General features: G+C 30.0%; 1 protein-coding gene across 2 annotated transcripts in view; it reads left to right on the forward strand.

Annotated features, from left to right (window-relative positions):
- The window catches only part of LOC129975246 (rho GTPase-activating protein 18-like), a 329,739-nt gene that overhangs the window by 90,964 nt on the left and 218,932 nt on the right, over positions 1–19,843 (forward strand). For both annotated transcript variants that reach the window (XM_056088284.1, XM_056088286.1), the window contains exons 2-3: positions 13,503–13,670; positions 18,596–18,655. In XM_056088284.1, coding sequence (XP_055944259.1) covers positions 13,526–13,670; positions 18,596–18,655 — 205 coding nt within the window. In that variant the 5' untranslated portion in view covers positions 13,503–13,525. The remainder of the gene's footprint in view (positions 1–13,502; positions 13,671–18,595; positions 18,656–19,843) is intronic.

The raw sequence follows: 19,843 nt of genomic DNA on the forward strand, positions 1-19,843 counted from the left end.
TATTGAAGAGTATGCTAGAAAATTTTGGGTAGAATATTTCCGCTGGTTAAATTATCGCGTTTACATAGGCATAATGTCGCGTTAGAATAGACATAATGACCATTAATAAATTCTGATACGTTTGGTTCCATAATTTAAATTACAGGTACAATTATGCATATTAAACTGACCGTCCAATTTCTTTAAAGGACATAGAAGCGCTTTTGAGTTACCGTTTACGCATATATAGGGACGGGCAGACAAATTATTCTTTGAACGATTTTTCTCTGAGAAACCTACACTTTCAATGGAAAGACCGCATACCAAATTTCATGCTTTTAGTTCGTTTCATTTCTGAATTATCCTGTTCTTAGACCAGCAGATTCCAGAAATCGTTGTCCTCGAAAATATTCTTACATTCTTGGTATTAAAGGTGTTTTATCTCACAAAAATTGTAGATGTTGGGCAAGGCCATAGACGCTACGAGTACTCAAAATTTTATTTCAGAATCCAGCATATGTGAATTTTGTTGCTTGTAGTACGGTTTAAAAAAAAGTCGAATAAACATTTTGGTCTCCTTTTTTTTTCAGCCGATTAAACAAAATTTTATACTCAAACACAGTTTTAGGCACAAGGTAACACACCAAAATTCATTTGATATAAGTCATGGCGTTCGCATGCGCTCGCATGCATGCGAAAGTACAGACCAACAGACAGTCATGCTTTTGATAACTTTGATTCAAAATTGAACATTTACTGACTGTATTCTTCCAGTCTGTATTCTTATGACTCTTTAAGTTTTATAGTAATTCTGCTTACTTGACAAGTTCTTTTGAATGTATTTTACTCAAAACTGAATAGAAATCTACAAATTTGGTGAAAAGACCACATACTAAATTTATTTAAACGTTTACTGACAAAGATAGACTTTATTTCAAAAATATGTTTTCGAACTCTGGCAGGTATAAAACATGAGAATTAGTGAAAATCTCGAAATCGAGTTGTATTTTTTAATCAGTTACAGTGCTTTCTCTTTGAATGCCGAAAGTTTAAAAAAAAATGAGAAGTGTTTATTAACAATTGCGTTTTCATTCAATCAGATTAACTATCTAAAACGAGTTTAGAGTCTTTTGTTTGGGTTTTGAATCCAATTACTCTTACTTGTAACTTGAATAAAATAAAAATAAAAGAAAGGTAAATCCGAAGCCTGTTTTCTCTTAAGTCGAGACCTGAGCGTGGGTGTGGTGTTTGGACGTCCGTTCGTACGTCATAAACGATGAAAAATGACGAAACAGCCTTCTAAGAGGCCTTGTCTACTCTGCCGCCAAAAACTAGAAAGTTCAAACGCTTTTCAAAAAGACGAGCGCAAATCCTTTAAGCTGGAATTCGCATGTCCTTCAATGGTAAGCTTTCGCTTCAACCTGGAGCGGAACAACCATTAAACCGCCACTTTTGACATACTCTTCAAGGAAGTTTCCCGTCCTTTTTTTTTTTTTTTTTTTTACTTGTTTTTAGATATCTCCTGTTACGGTATGCTTTTTCGCTATAAATAAAATCTTTGTTTCACCTTCGCGTCGAAGTTGTTTCGAGAATTTTATTTCTTCTGCATCCAATAATTTCAGTATGTGTATCATAATTTATTTTATCTTTAACTGCAAAATAAAACAAATTAAATTAAAGGACATTCAAACGAAAATATTTTAGTATGATTATGATTTCTAGTTCTTAACTGCAAAGTAAGACAAATGAAATAAATTAAAGGACATTCGAACGAAAACATTGTAGCATGATTATGATTTCCGCTCTTTTACTACAAACTAAGACAAATGAAATAAATTAAAGGACATTCGAACGAAAACATTGTAGCATGATTATGATTTCCGGTCTTTTACTGCAAAATAAGACAAATGAAATAAATTAAAGGACATTAGAACGAAAACATTGTAGCATGATTATGATTTCTGGCTTGATTCTTTTGTCTTTGTTTTTAAAATTTGCTGAAAATTATGTCAGTAATAATGTGTCCATATAAGATGCATTAAATATCGATTATTGAGATATTGGAAAATAGTAACATTAAATATATTATACTTTAAAATAATTTTTAATATTTATTAAACTCAGATGAAAATTTAAACTAATATAAAAATGGCATAAATGGAAATTTGTATTTGTATCAATGAAAATATTATTAAATGCTTTCTTTCTTTATATAAGATCTATATTTTGTATCATTGTTTATTAATTTCATGCAAGATATTAGCGACTTCACTTAAGGTCCATAATTTTATGCAAGTGGGGTGGGGGGAGTAACATTTTTATTAGAGAATATGCGAGAAAGTTTTCGAGACGCCACTCTGTCATTTAATTAAAAAAAAATTCTCAGATTGATTCTGGAATTTGTTCTAAAAATAATTTGACGCTTAGGAAACTTCGCGATTTTTGCTCATATCCTTTTAAAACAAATAGCTACATTGTGATTTCATTCCCTTCTGAATTATATTTATTCTTCAAATATACGTCAGATTTAAATGGAATATTGATAATTTTAAATATAATTAATTCAACTTAATTTGCTTCAATCCTGCATCGGATTTTAAATATATTTACATGGTTGTAGAACCCGACCAAAAATTATGCGGAAAGGGAAGTGGGAGCCTAATTTAAATACGACTTCTTCCCTACTTGTTTCGACCACAAAAATAAATTTATAAAAATAATAAAGAAAGAAAGATAATTACTTTGGTTGTGTCAAAATTTCTCGGAATTAAAACCTTTATTACTTTTGTTACGTCCTGAAAATTTGGATATTATTTAAAATTCGATTAGCCATAACTACTTAAATTTACAATGAGAGAAATAGTAAAAATAAGCAAGTTCTATTGAAAAGATATGTTTTACATCTCTGACTTGAAAAACGGATGAATTTATATTGCCTGAATAGTGATTCATTATTATAATAGCATTGTGAATAATAAATATGACAATTCTTATTCGGAAAATCGGGTGAATTTACATAAAATTTCAATACTTTAAAATAGTAATCAGAGCATGACAAGATAATAACAAATATGAGCATAAATAAACATGATTAAATAATTATTATATTCCGTAACTTAAGATTATATTTTTTTGTATACAATAAGTTTAATATAGTACATATTATATAAAATTTATCTATATTAAACTGCGGTAACTCAGGAGACTTTAGAGAGCTTCCTATTTTGAAGGATATGAAATTCGAGTCAAATATTTCAGATAAATCGTTTACTATTATTAAATGAGAAAAATAATAATAAACTGAAATAATAATAATAATAATCCGAAAAAATTAGCTGATAAAATAGAAGAAAAGGGCAATTTTCATAATGAACTTGGTTATTTAAAATTTCTCGTATCTTGAAATTATATGGAGTGAGATCGGGTTTGTAAAGAGGTATCAAGTTATTGCTAAATAATGGTTGATTTCTCATAACGGAAGTCTGAGAAAATTTGTCAAGTTTGAATAACGCGTAGAGCTGCGCCATTTTGGATGAATTGTATGCCTTAAATGAATCGATGTTGTTCTTGCGATCAGAAAACTTATTCAACATATCAACAACATCGTTGATATAGATTTTGCAGGAAATGGATAGGACGTTTTAACGCAGTAAGACAACATGGAATTAAATGCTGTGTGACGTTATAATTACGTTTTCTATATGATTGGCATGCCATATGAATGATTGCATTCTCATATTGTTATCGCAAATATAGCTATTTAGTGTATTATTTCATTGATGCTGGATATTGGATATAACTAGTACTGGTCGCAATAAAATATGAATTAATGACTTCAAAATATACATTATTTTTATTGTTGACATTTTAGTGTTTAATTTCTTCTGTACCTATATAAAATAATTACGTAGTTTAAATGTGAAACTATCTCTGTGTGTGTGTTTTATTTTAAGGTGATCTTGTTATATCCTTATCAACAACTCCATTCTATTCTTCACCTATTTCTCCTTCTCCAACAATACCATCCAGATCACTATGTTCCACCATAAGGATTGCCATTGCATAATTTAATGCCTAATTTAGGATTACCATTGCCCACAAGGTTATAGTTATTTATTTTTCAATCTTATGGCCATTTAAAAGAATAATAATACTCCTTTTCCAATACTCCTTATTAACCACTCTATGCTATCCTCCACCAGCTTCTCCTTCCTCAACAATAAATACCACCCAGATCACTTGATTCCACCATAAGGACTACCAATGTATAATGTGATGCATAATTTAGGATTGCTCACATGGTTATAGTTATTGATTTTTCATCTTATGGCCATTTAAAAGAATAATAATACTCCTTTTTCAATACTCCTTATTAACCACTCTATGCTATCCTCCACCAGCTTCTCCTTCCTCAACAATAAATACCACCCAGATCACTTGATTCCACCATAAGGACTACCAATGTATAATGTGATGCATAATTTAGGATTGCTCACAAGGTTATAGTTATTGATTTTTCATCTTATGGCCATTTAAAAGAATAATAATACTCCTTTTCCAATACTCCTTATTAACCACTCTATGCTATCCTCCACCAGCTTCTCCTTCCTCAACAATAAATACCACCCAGATCACTTGATTCCACCATAAGGACTACCAATGTATAATGTGATGCATAATTTAGGATTGCTCACATGGTTATAGTTATTGATTTTTCATCTTATGGCCATTTAAAAGAATAATAATACTCCTTTTCCAATACTCCTTATTAACCACTCTATGCTATCCTCCACCAGCTTCTCCTTCCTCAACAATAAATACCACCCAGATCACTTGATTCCACCATAAGGACTACCAATGTATAATGTGATGCATAATTTAGGATTGCTCACAAGTTTATAGTTATTGATTTTTCATCTTATGGCCATTTAAAAGAATAATAATACTCCTTTTTCAATACTCCTTATTAACCACTCTATGCTATCCTCCACCAGCTTCTCCTTCCTCAACAATAAATACCACCCAGATCACTTGATTCCACCATAAGGACTACCAATGTATAATGTGATGCATAATTTAGGATTGCTCACATGGTTATAGTTATTGATTTTTCATCTTATGGCCATTTAAAAGAATTAAAAATTGCTGCTTAAATGGATTTTTTTCTGACTTAAGGCATCAAACCGAATCATTTTGTCAGCTGAATGCAAGAAATACCATTTACGTGTAGACTTTTCTCATTTTACACCAAATTCTAACATTATCGCTATTTTCCCAGCAGCATTCCACCTTAATCCCTACTTCACCTAATCCAACACGTGTGTACACAGAATTTCCGAACCACGACGACCACTTGGCGTGATTATTCGCATTTCCTTCTCCTTTAACTGATAAGCATCCTCTGAAATGAGCATTAAAAAACATACCTTGTCGTGACGGGCGATTATCGAACTATTGGCACGAATCTTTCGACATTAGGACGCGTTCTGTAATCTAGGTAAAAGTGGCCGATAAAAAGAAGCAGCACGACGCGCACGCTCACAGCAGTTGGAAATCATCCACTCATGAAATGAATATCTTCCACTTTATTTTTTCTTTCCATCTTCATCTCGACATCATCAGCACGCGTTGTAGTCGTGTAACAGCTTTACGATGCATTGTTGTCGGCAGGAAGGGGGGTGATGGTGGAAACGAAGCCTTTATCTTTGCCGGTGGGGGTGAGTCCATTCGATGGCGAGAGAGTTAAGGATGAGTGCGTAGGAAAAGCTTAACCTTTTGTTTTGTGAAAGGTATTTCTTGGGGTTCCGTTATTGTCGAGTGTGTTAGGCATTGGTTCCGCTCTTTTGAGGTGAGGGTTGTTTGTGTGTGAAAGAGTTAGTGAGGGTGTTGTAATGCGAAGGTCGTTACTGTCTCTTGTAGAGGACATGGGGTGGTGCTGTCCTGAGGTGACAGGGGGAGTGGGTGATGTTAACAGATTGGAAAGAAGTGTGGCACGAAAGCGACAGCCAGGCGATAACGACTGGTTTGCTGTTCCTCAACGAGGGTTGAAGTAAACCTACAGAGGCCCCTAGACAATACGAATTACTGATTTTTTTCCCTTCCTAAACTTTCAAAGCGAGATTTTACATTATCCTTTTTTTTTATTAACTTATGCTGCAAGAAACTTAAATGATAAAACATTAATTGTGATTCACCTTCATGAGATTAGTTTAAGTATCATTTTTATAAAAAGAAAATTATATCTTTAAACAAAGTGACAAAAAAAACCATTTTAAATGTAAGTAACAAAGTTTTCTAGAGCTGTTTACTTGTGAGTCAATTCAAAAAACTGCAAATAAATAAAAACATTAAGCCACTTTGATTGGAAAATAATTGAAAAAAAAATAACAAGTTCTAACAATGTTCTTTAATTCCGGAGTTCTAATGTTCTTAAATTTAAACGATACTAGACGCTGATTTGTACAAATTAGAGTACATGCGCCTTGTAAAAAAAAATGAAAACACAAAATAAAATTAATCTGAAAAAAAATCTCAAAAGAAATCTGAAAACCTCGGAGCCCTGAAAGTTGTAGAGCTACATGAAATTAGTCTATTTGATAATCTGACTCTTGTTCTTTTTAATTCGTTCAGTACAAAACAGCTTTAAATAAAATAATAAATTTGATAATTAAAAAAACTCAACTCATCTTCACGAAGTTTGTAAAAAAATTAATCTAAAATAAATCCTTAATATGTTAAAAATCTTTAAATACGGAACTAAACTGGCCTATTTATTAAAACACGGGTCTCATAATATGCAATGCTTCCAGTCGCAAAATACCAAAACCTACTTCTGAAAATATTATAAAAACCTTTTTTTTTTTTTTTTTTAAAGAATACAATCAAAGTTAAAAAGCACGAGCTGTTGGATTTGAAATAAAATTCGCAAGTATAGCTGCCAATAAATATTTTTTATATATATTGTCAAGCTATATTAAACTAGTTTCTCTCGAAGGTTAGCTGTTCATTAACCACATTAATATTATTAATGTACTCACGTCAACCAACTTTGAACTTTGATTACCTATGTCTTATAGCAACAAAATTAAATAATTGTTTCAACTAACTTGAACATTAAACATGGAGTATTTTGACTGATGAGCAGTGTCTGAAAAATCGGTCCAGTTGTTAATATTAGGATTATGCCGGCGTCCTGCCATAGAGGTAGCGCGTCTTCCCCGTGATCTGGGCGTCCTGGATTCGAGTCCCGGTTTGGGCATGGTTGTTCTTCCGTTGTTCTATCAATGAGATGTGTGAATGTGCCCTCCTGTAAAAATGGGTTGTGCAAACGAATGAGTGATGCGTGAGTGGCAAAGTCGTACTCTTGGCCCTAGTTGGCGCTACTATAAAAACAAGAGACGCTGCCCCACCGGCTTAAATCGCTGTCTTCGTAACAGCAGGCTTGCCCATGTCAAGTGCCATAAGAAATAACAACAACAACAACAGGACTTTAATTATTGCTGCAAGGCATCAGATACGCACGTAATCCCACATAAAAAAACTTCTAAGATACTCAAATTGAAAAATCGCATCGTATGACTTATAAGTAAAATTTTCTCTTTAAATCCTCATCAAACCATACCTAGTACCATCTATTGGATTCTGAGAAATTACAATGTTGTGAAATAGAACTGTATTAACCATGTAAGCAATGTGTAGCATCGATAAGATGGATCAATCGATGAAACGAATAACAATCCGAACTTTTTATAACATAATTTCATAATCTATTACATAATCTTGTGGTCTTGGATTTCATGCATTTTTGAGGTTAGGTATATAAGGTCAATAAAATAATTTTATATATAGAAATCGCATCATTTATAAAGATGAAGAATTATTTTTAATATTAAAATTAAATATTATGAAAATAATGTTATATTAAAATAATTTACAAGGAAGCTTGCTAAAAGCTTTTTTTCGTAAACATTTGGGCTTGCATTAAATTGCAAAGATAATGTCACTCCACTTTGCGATTATTATGCAATATCGGATGACAAATCTTTTTCGCGAGAAACCATTTTCTTGTACGCTTTGTTTGCGAAATGAAACCACTGACACTGAAACGATAATGGCGTTTTATCAGAGACCTTTTTGCTCATTGTCAGTCAGAAAATGACTGGCATACAGGGAAAGGTGGTTTACATCCGTGTCCCACATAATGAGTATTCACTTTTTAACAAAGAAAAGCATGAGATGACTTTGGTACGAATGGATATTTAATTATTATTACATAACAAAGAAAAATCTCACAAATGGTTGTTTTTACAATATTTTTTATGTATTTTGTGCAAAATATTCTTTAATTTTGCATTATATAATTTTTTGAATTTCCTGATAGTGAGAAAAATACAGTTCGCAGTGATTTTAATAAATTATGAAAGGTTCCCATTAGGAGATATTATAAAAAAGAAATTTATTAAAAATGTGGAAAAAATACGAAAAAATACCCTTATTGATTTTTTTTAATTCAGTAGTTTAAAGACATTTATTTTCCCGCATACGAAATACACTAAGAAATCAGAGGGTCTGGTCTCTCTAAAACTTTCTTGCATATTCCCTAATAAATTTGTCATGCCAGATAACGTCTTACATAGCTCTGGCGTACGATTGTTACGAAATATTGGCTTTTGCCGTGAATATAGCATTTTTACTGAATCTATCATGTGATATTTGGCGAGTTACTCGGCAATTTACCCTTGGCAGGCCTTAACCGCTTAACTGTTTTGTCCGAGTGCCATACGTGCATCGATTTATCCTAATAGTTTTAAGCAAAAAATAAACCATTCATAACGATTATAATTCAATATTAAAATTACTTCGAATACATAGATAAGTCAAATTTTTAATGGGTTTCCATTTGAATCAAAAATAAGAAAATATTCCCAAAATAGAAGGTGTCATCTTACTGGATAGTAAAGAAAATAAAAAAGTTAAGTGGTTAGTAATATCCGAAAATTGAATTTGTATTTTAAACACGTTTTTCTCAACCGATTAAAACAAAAATTTCACACAAAATTGTACTTATAGTTACAAATTCTCATACCAATTTTGATAGATTTCAGTTATTGTATTTCAGAATTATTGCGTTTACTTTTGCTGAAATACAGACTGACAGGCAGTCAACCCATAGTTAGATTTGGCTCAAACTTTAATAGATGCGTACACTATAGATGTTGACTCTGAGTACCGAATCTTATCTATCTAGCTCTCATCGTTTTGTAATTATCGCGTCAGCTTACATTCGAATAGCCGAACTTCCTCTGAATAGATTTTTCTCAAAATTTGATAAAAAAATCTGTGAATTTGGTGTAACGACTGTATACAAAATTTTAAACGTCTAACTCAAATCGTTATCAAGTTATCTTTAGATAGACAAACGGACATTTTTTCAAAAGTGTGTTTTTTGAGTTCAATCCGGTCTAAGGCGTGGAGATGTGTCAAAATCTCAAGTTCGAATTTTTTGACGATTATTATACTTTCTCTATACTACATATAAGAGAAAGTAAAAAATTTTTAATAAAGAAAAATGGAACATAGGTACTTAGACAAATCTCCGTTTTTATGCTTCTTTCCTCCTAATCCGAAACATTTTTTTTTTAACAATAATGTATTTTCATCCGTCTGCTTCTGTTTGAATTTGATAATTAAAAAATAATAAGCGAGAAAATGGAAAATTTGATGTTCTCTTTTTACACCATAATTGTATATTTTTGATAAGCTTTTTATAAAATTCTCTCTGTGAATATAAATAACTTTTCGGGTAACATGAAAATTTTTCTAATTAATATAACCAATACTAATAGCAATTTATTTTCAGACACAGTATGCCAAATGTAAAAGTGAAGCAAAAATATTTGAATTAATAATACAGAGTTCCGAAAATCTTTACATGCACGTGAACTGATATGTTGCCAACTAGGGCAATATAAATTCCTCGTTAGAATATAAAAAAAAAAAAAGTTAAAGCTCGACAATAAATAAAATGATGCAATTTCTCGGATCCAGTAATGTGATCTTTTATTTATTTTTTATTATAAAAATTGAAAACTAGTAAGTATAGAATTTTAAATGCATCAAATAGTTTGCTGACTATAAATAATATCATATGTATATAATAATTTAAAAATTTAGTGAGCTAGATGGGTGAATTCTGACACACGATTTTTTCCCGAAATGACAGATTTGTATCTAATTTTGGATGAAGTCCTCCACTGCTTAGTCTATTTTGTTTTGCATATCCATGTTTGTGTGAACACAGTAATTCAAAAACACAACGAACAAGATATTTGGTAATAATTTTATAATAAATTGTATATGTGTTATAACTTTTAGACCAAATCAATCCATGGAAAATTGATCGAAATACCGCTTTTTCCTGCGTGGAATAGCTCATCGAAGGGGCGTTGCCAGTCATACATTCTTATATGATTTGATTCTAGTTATTTTTCTGTTAGTTAACTCGTCTAACAATTTATAAGCTAAATTTAAATATAACTATTTAAATTTAATACGTGGCTTTTATGACCATAAATTTAATTCCCGAAGCAAAGAAACAACTTTGAAAATAAACGAAGAATTTAAAATATTCAGAAGTAACAGAAGTACTTTTAAACTATGAAAGACTGCGATTTCGTAAGATCTGTTATTTTTTTTACTACTTTATTGTTGTCTATGAAATCACGACCTCAATTTAGTAGTACGTGTGTTCTAATTAGAATACATTCGTTTTTTCTTTATCGAAATGAATATGATATCAAAAAAAAAATTCTGAATTATGGAAATTTTCATTAAAATATATGCTTATTTTTTATTATCTCCTTAAAATTACTTAATTATTTTTAAAGAAAAATAAATTCTTTTTCTTTTCACTTTCGTAACTTTAAAATACACATTTCGTAATAGATAATTTCTTATTAGAAATTGATATAAATGACGCGAATAAATATATTTCTTTAAAAACATATTTCGTTCTAATCCTATAAAACTGAATTCTAAAAATTTAAATTTGCTTGTATAGTTTAATTTTATAATTCACTCTAAATCAGATTTTAAAAAAATTATGATATTAACTTTTTTTGTTGTTGTTGTTGAATAGGCTTTAACTTAGTCAGGTTTTAACTCTTCTTTTAGGTAAATATTAAAATATATTTTTACATAAAATTTATTTTATAAAATAATTGAATATTATATAAATTCTGTTCTTTAAAATTTACTTTGGCTATTAATTTTTGAAACAAAGGTCTTTTAATTTTATTGCCGCAAATTATGAAATTATTTAACATCAAATCGGTTGCGATGTAATATTTTTTGTTGCATACTTTTTTCCTCAAAATGAAGCCACAGCAACCTAAATGGGGTTTTACTTTTTGTTAGTCATCAAATGACGAATGCCAGGTAGAAACGGATCGCTTTCGTGTCATGTGTAGTGAATTTTGCTTCTATTCTTCCATACAAAATGAAAGTTATTTTGTATTGTTCGTCTATGTTTTTATATGATTTTTTAACGTTATATTATATACGAGTGTACTCTTTCTTTCAAATCTCTGATTTTTTTTTCATAGATCTTGTTTGTAACTAATTTTTTTTCATAGATATTGTGGTGATGTTCATGTAGAATGTTGTATAAAGCATTTCATCGCTAGTAGAAAAATAAACTCTCTATTCACTAACAACTATCGGAACATCACTGCTTAGTGCACGTATACATACAACGGGGATTCCCCGGGCGAAGTATTAACATAGATTGTACTAGGGTAAGTAGATAGGTAGCGCTTTAGAATGACATGAATAAAAAGATGGTGCTACGATCACTACAATCTTGTAACTAATTTTTTTCATAGATCTAGTAAAATTTTTTTTCATAGATATTGTAAATAATTTCTTCATAGATATTGTAAATAATTTCTTCATAGATATTGTAAATAATTTCTTCATAGATATTGTAAATAATTTCTTCATAATTCTTGTAAATAATTTCTTCATAATTCTTGTAAATAATTTCTTCATAATTCTTGTAAATAATTTCTTTATAGATCTTGCAAATAATTTCTTCATAATTCTTGTAAATAATTTCTTCATAATTCTTGTAAATAATTTCTTCATAATTCTTGTAAATAATTTCTTTATAGATCTTGCAAATAATTTCTTTATAGATCTTGCAAATAATTTCTTTATAGATCTTGTAAATAATTTCTTCATAATTCTTGTAAATAATTTCTTTATAGATCTTGCAAATAATTTCTTTATAGATCTTGCAAATAATTTCTTTATAGATCTTGCAAATAATTTCTTTATAGATCTTGCAAATAATTTCTTTATAGATCTTGCAAATAATTTCTTCATAGATATTGCAAATAATTTCTTCATAGATATTGTAAATAATTTCTTCATAGATCTTGTAAATAATTTCTTCATAGATCTTGCAAATAATTTATTCATAGACATTGCAAATAATTTATTCATAGACATTGCAAATAATTTATTCATAGACATTGCAAATAATTTATTCATAGACATTGCAAATAATTTATTCATAGACATTGCAAATAATTTATTCATAGACATTGCAAATAATTTCTTCATAGACATTGCAAATAATTTCTTCATAGACATTGCAAATAATTTCTTCATAGACATTGCAAATAATTTCTTCATTTTTCTTTCACTGTAGACTTTTACCAAATTTTTAAATTTAAATCATTGGAATTTTTCCTAAAATTAATTATTCGCTGAAAATTTCATTTCTAAGTTTCAGTTATCATTTCATTAAATTGGAAGGCCAAAATAGCAATAAATTGTCTAGAAATATTTTCTATTTTAAAAATAAAAATATCGGCGCGAAAAAAAAAAACTTTTTTTTTTTTTTTTTTTTTTGTATAAATTTAACATTTTAAACCTTCTGCTGCATATCCTGCGTTTTATATGGTTGAAAGTTACATGTGTTACATTTCACAAGTTACTGCATATGAATAATAGTTAGCTTACTACTACTACTACTGTTATAGCAATACGTATAAATAATATTTAGCTTCTGTTGAAAAGTGTTTGGTCCTGTTTGCAAGGGTTGTATCTAAGTAGCGTGTAAAATATGGTTATTGGAAAGTAAATTTTACTTGTCACTTGAGTATCAATTCGAATACTTTTACAAAAGAATGAATTGTTATTTATATGCAATGCTGTAACATGAAAACGTATGGAATGATACATTTCCCGGGACTAAAAAGTTGAAGTTAGTGTTTTTTTTTATAGAGTAAGTTGTTTTGCAACACATACATGTATCTAAATCAAAATTTAATGAAACTTTCATGCTAGAATTCAGTAAATGAAACAAATATATCATTTATTATGCAAAAACAAAACAACAAAGGTAAAAAAATTGACCATTAAACTTATAAACGAACTTGAAATGTTAAAATTATTTAAATGGCAAATTTGAATTATTGCACAACAGTTTTTAAAAAATCGTCTGTTCTTTTTTGTAGGTTCCCGATAGCCAAAGGTGAAGATGGAACATCGGGATCGTCTGAACCGTCTGAGCGAGAGCGGAGGGGTGGGCGTGCCACTGGAGGATTACTGGAAGGAGTTCAACAGCTTCGATGAAGGAGGGCAGGGGGAGGAGGACGAAGAGGACATTTCCAAGACCCCCGACGGTGAGTACGCAGACAATTTCCTGGTACCTAACAGATATACCTGTATGTTGTAAGGAGCTGTACCCCATTCATTTGAATACGATTGACCCAAATGCAAACGATTAATGTTTATGGCTGAGAAGTTCGACTAGATGCATATTAACTTGGGAATGTGTTTGCATAATTTTGCTTCTTAATAGGATTGCCGTGAAATTTCCGTGTTAAATTTTTTCTATTTTTGTTTTGTATGTAACGAAATGAACCACGAATATTGTAACATGTTGCAAACCTGCTTTTACTAAATTTTTCAACTGCAAAATTTGATAATAAATCAGCAAGATGTATGCTCTTTCTGAATCTTTAAAGTCGGATTAGATTATAATGTTGCAAATTAAGCGTTTGCAGTAAAGATTCGAGCGTTAATGTATTCGAAAATAAAAATAAATGCATCAGGCTTTTTTTTTTCTGTTGATCAATGGATCAATTGAGAGCAAAATTTTTTCAAGAATTTTGGTGTAAAATTTTATACTGACTACTATTTTTTCTCATAAATAAATGGTATCGTAGTTTCAATAGAGTTATATGCAAAATTACCGATAAAATTTTGCTCTCAATCCGTGGTAAAGGGACCCAAAGTTTTTTCCCCTTCTAATTACAATTTTGGTGCAAAAAACGCATGCCAACTTTCGTTTGGCTATCATTTTTGGCCTCTAATTAAAACTGTTTTTGAGTTATGGATTCACATTCGCAAGAAAGAATCAAATTGGCGAAGTTGATTTAAAAGTCTGACTCAAGTTACACTATCGTTCAATGTATCTAGCCTGCACATTTACTTCACTACCAACTTTAACGGCTTAAAGCTGACCCAGTTGTATTACCATCTTTAATAATTTTAAATGCTTCTGTTTTGAAGGATGGTAGAATTTATACAGATAAGATAAATGGTAATAAGAATAGTAAAATTTTAACCAGAAATAAGCACAGGTTCAAGGAGGTTTTGTGACTTTTTTGAAAAATAAATCTTACAAATGGCAGATATTTTGACTGTATTTTAAGTAGTTTAGTTTAGTTTTCTTTCAATGGTGGCGGGGTAGTCGATTGTGCACAAGAAGTGTTTTCTACTATGCTTTAAGGCTCGTAAAAAGGATGTATTTAAAGTCATCAGGGCTCACGGTATTCTATGAGAAAGCATTGACCTAGAAACTGAAGGGTCTTAAGTTCGAAACTAAGTTCTTCAAATATTTTATCTGTATGTGGGTATTATTGTACATCAAATTTGATATAGGCTATGGTATGATACTTTGATTTGTGATTAGATAAATGATACTTTTCATTTCTTTGATTATTTAAACATGTGAGATCCTATTGTAAAACATACTAGTTAAAGGCTTCTTAAATACGACTGTTTAGAGATAGAAAGTGAAGAAGGTTCGGACTTCTGCCCCAAGTCATCATAATATGATGTTGTAGATTCGAGTAATCTATCTTTATTTTTGAAATTCACTGCTAATTATACTGAAGCAATAACGTGGACACACACACACACACACACACAAAAAAAAAAAAATGTAGTGGATATTGGCACAACGGACGTGATCAATAGTATGAAATCTATATTATACTATGAGATGAAAATCCATGCTATGAAAAGTATTGTTGTTTATTAAAATTTGAGATTGGTTTAGTTGAAAAACCAATTTTTTTTTCAATCATAAAAAGAGGAGTAAAATTGATTTGTGGTCGATAATATGATCCAAAATTATTAAGTGAAAACTTTAGAATTTTTTAATTAAAAATTTAAGGGAATTAATTACAATTAATTATGTTAAAAATGTTTAATTAAAATTTAAATAAATTGTTAATGGAAATTTGGAAAATCTTTTTTTTTTTTCATAACCCCATTTATTTTAAAATTAACTATATGCCAAATTTAAAGAATTGTTTTGATAAGTTAACCCTTTCTAGGGCCGTGGGAAGTATGCTTCCCACCAAATTTATCAATCTTTGTATGAATTTATGTAGGTTGGCATAAGTTCTGACAAATTTTTTTAGAAAGACAGAAACTTAGATGGTTTAGTTCTTTATTTCTCACAAATTGATGTCTTGATTTGTTACGTAATTATTAATTAACCAAATTAATTAATTAATCAAATTAAATTTATTTAATAAGCTAAATGAATCCTTTTTCTTTTTCTAATTTCAAGCCTAAAAATATTTTAACATAATATGACTAGAAAAAAATGGCCCTTTAAAGGGTTAAAATAAATTTTTAAAAATGTGTTCTGAATCCGATGATTTACTCTCAGAGCGTTTTTAATTATTTTTCACATGCAAGTTGTTTTAATTTACAAAGATAGTTTGCAGGTCTATAAACACTATCATAAAAAATACAATTTTAGAACGTAAAAACTACATGGGCTACATGAATGTGAAGGTTACTCACGCCGATTCGTATTCAAAGGAATTTTGTAAGCCTTTTCAGGTAAAATATGAAAGCAATACTTTAAAAAAATACAGTCTTATCTAATCTCCAGCTTGTTTTTACTTTGTGAATCAACAGACGTTGCGCAGATAGATGATTAGCTGTTTGCAAACACATTTATCTTTACCTTCATTCTTCTTTTTCTATCGGACAGAAATTGAATAATATTTAGAAATTCACTAAATGAAATATTTTGGTGCACGTATACTTGATATAGTTGCTTGTTTGGGTTTTCATTGTATCCATAAATTGGTGAAAAAGAATCAGATTTTAATTTAAACTCAAGTGAAACAAAGGCTAAATTCTTTTGCAACAAGGTTGATTTTTATTTTCTCGTATGTGTAATACTAGCTTTTACCCGCGACTTCTTACGCGTGGAAATAGATTGAAATTTATAGCATCAATCTTTGATGCTATAATCTAGCTTTATCTTTTGTTACTCCTGCGCATGCGTGCATTTTCAACGCCAATTGGGTCAACACAAATGTATGAATTTTCTACGCCAGTTGGGGTAACGCTATGTAGATTAGAAATATTTAATTTCTTTTATTCTGTTTTATTTTAATTCAAAAGTACTTCAGAATGAATCCGAAAGATCGATTCATTAACAATGTTTAATTTTAAATGTATCGAACACTAGGAAAATAAACAGAATCGTTTGAAATAATAGTCAAAATCATGTTAAGCTTAATCCCATTGGCGTGAGGGAAAAAAACCCCTGAAGCTTTACTCATTTGGCGATTTTTGGCGGAAAAGTTAGTTTTTAATTCATAAACAATTAACCACTCAATTAAACGGAATAAATAGTAGCCTACGTTCTATTCCAGACTTTAATCTATCTCTCAGCTAAATTTCATCCAATTCTGTTCAGCCGTTCTGGCGTGATTGACTAACAAACATCCATCCATCCATCTAAACTTTCACATTTATAATAGTAGTATAGATAAAGTGTAGTATTCGTAAAAAAATTCGAACTCGATGTTATGACGAATCTCCACGTTTTAGACCTGAGTTCGAAAAACGCATTTTTATAAAATGTCCGTCTGTCTATTTGTACGTGACAAAGATAACTCAAATATGCTTAGAGCTACATGATTGAAATTTGGTATATTGTCTTTATACCAAATATGCTTATTTCTATTAAATTTTGAGTAAAATCCATTCAGAGGAAGTCCCTCTGTCCGACTGTTCGATTATAAATTAACACGATCATTACAAAACAAAGAGAGCTAGATAGATAAATTTCGGTACACAGATTTAATATCTTTAGTGAACACCAGTGAAATTTTAAGCCGAATCCAACAAGGTGACCATCTGTCTGTACTTTTAGAACATGCAAACGTGATAAATCAAAAACGCAAATTACATACATCAAATTTAGTTTGAAATTTTGCGGTTACAAGTGTAGTTTTGTGTCAAATTGTTGTTTTAGTCGGTCGTGAAAGATGCGTCTAAACTACAAATTTTGTTTTATACTATGTTATTAGATACTATTAACAGCTTGAAGGGATTAAACATTGAAAATACTTCAAAAATTATTAATTTTTATTCCACTCACACAAGAAAAAATATAAACTGACTCTACGCATAAATTACAATAATAAACAAGGGAACACATTGTTTTTAAATGAAATTTTTTTTAAAAAAAAAAGGAACAATCCATTTTCATTCCTGAATTACAAAAATATTCCAAAAAGTAACAACATGTAAAATACATATCATATCAAATGCATTGGACTTTATTCAAGGTTGATACAGTGCATCAAACCTTTTAAAACAAACTCTCCTTTTACTTCGAATTTATATGATCCATGATTGATGCAAGGTAAAAGTTAGCAAAACGTTTTGGAAAAATTCTCCTTTTCCTGTGACTTTATTATGATCCATGACTGATGCAAGGTAGCAAACTTTTTAAAAATAAATTATCTTTCTCCTGGGACTTTATATGATCCATAATTGTTGCAGTTTACCAAACCTGTTTTTTTTAAACACAGTTTTTTTTCTGCGACTTTATATAATCCATGGTTGATGCAAGGTAGCTAACTTTTAAAAATAAATTCTCCTCTTCTTGCGACTTATATGATCCATAATTGATGCAATGAACGAACTTTTTTTTTTTTTTTTTTTTTTAACAAATTCCTCTTTTCCTGCGACTTTATATGATTCATAGTTGATGCAAGGTAGCAAACTTTTCAAAAATAAATTCTCCTTTTCCTGAGACTTTGCATCAATAATGAGTCATGTAATGTACCAAAAATTTTTTTAAACAAATTCTTCTTTCCTTGCGACTTTATATGATCCATGATTGATATAAGATACCAAGTTTTTTTTAAAACAAATTCTTCTTTTCCTGCGACTTTATATGATCCATGGTTGATGCAAGGTAGCAAATCCTTTTGAACAAATTCTCTTTTTCCTACAAATTTTTGTTTCACTAATGTTCATTTCCTTTCTTTCTTTCCAGAAGGGGAAGCCGAGGAAGAATGGCTGCGCGAAGCCGGTTTCGAAAATCTCGTCGATTCAGGTAAGTGCCCCTCCCCATTCACTGGCAGCGGCCCATGTAATGAGTTGCAGAAGACGGCTAATTATGCAGTCACGGTCGCGCTTCAAAAAACTTGCAAATTTACTGGAGGAATGGTGGCCTCGGGACATATCTCCAGCAGGGGGAAGGGGAGGATTTGGATATCTTTTTTGCTTTTTTTTCCAGATTAGGATTATTCACTTTTAATTAATAATCTGGAGAAAGACGTTGTGCCCTTGTTTCGATGGTGCATACTAGAGGTTAATAGTTTGTTCAATGAACCATCAAATTTCGACTGGTTTTGGCAAAGCCCAAGGAATATAAAGATAAATTGAATTATCTGCTTGTGATAGATGTTATATCTTATTGATAATAATATTCTTGGCTAATGAAACTTTTGGATAAGGATTTCGATTCATCTTTGTGCTATTTAGAAATGTTATCCTAATAAACAATTGAGTTTATCTAATTTGAATCTGTAGAGGTCACATTAAAAATTCAAATTATCCAGAAATTGAGAAAATCTGGGCTAAATATGAATATAGAAAAAGAAAACGATAATTTTTAATCTAAAAATGGAAGCAAAGCTTGGTTTCGAATATTTAATAGGCGTAATAAATAATATCTGATTGATAAATAAATGAAGTTATAATAGCTATAAATAAAAAAAATTAATGAACTAATTTTGATACTTTTATTTTAAAAAATAATTTTTAGTTTTTTAAAAATTAATAATAAACAAGATATTTCGGGTTGAATATAAAATTTTTACTTTATAACTTCAATATAAATACTTGATTCAATAACAAAGATAATTCAGAAATTTAAAAAAATATTCTCAAGTTTTTAATTTTAAATTAATCAAAAAATAGAAATGCTAGCGATATTTTAATGTTATGTTAAAGGACATTTTTAAGGAATCAAAGTTATCGGCGGTCAAATTGCACATATTACAAAATAATTGATGTAAATTAAAAGATTTAGCTTTCGTGCTAAAAGATATTTTGAATAACATGTACTTAAACGAATTTTCTGTAATTTTCATTAGTATAATGCTGTTGTAGTTAAATATATTGCGATTGTTTTACTATCGACTCAAGTAAAACAATCGCTTTATTGTAAATCTTTTTTTACTGTCAGTTTAAGATGTTCATGATTAATTTGCAATTTGCCATTAATTAACCACTCGAG

Source organism: Argiope bruennichi, chromosome 7, assembly GCF_947563725.1.
Source record: "Argiope bruennichi chromosome 7, qqArgBrue1.1, whole genome shotgun sequence".
Lineage (NCBI taxonomy): Eukaryota > Metazoa > Arthropoda > Arachnida > Araneae > Araneidae > Argiope > Argiope bruennichi.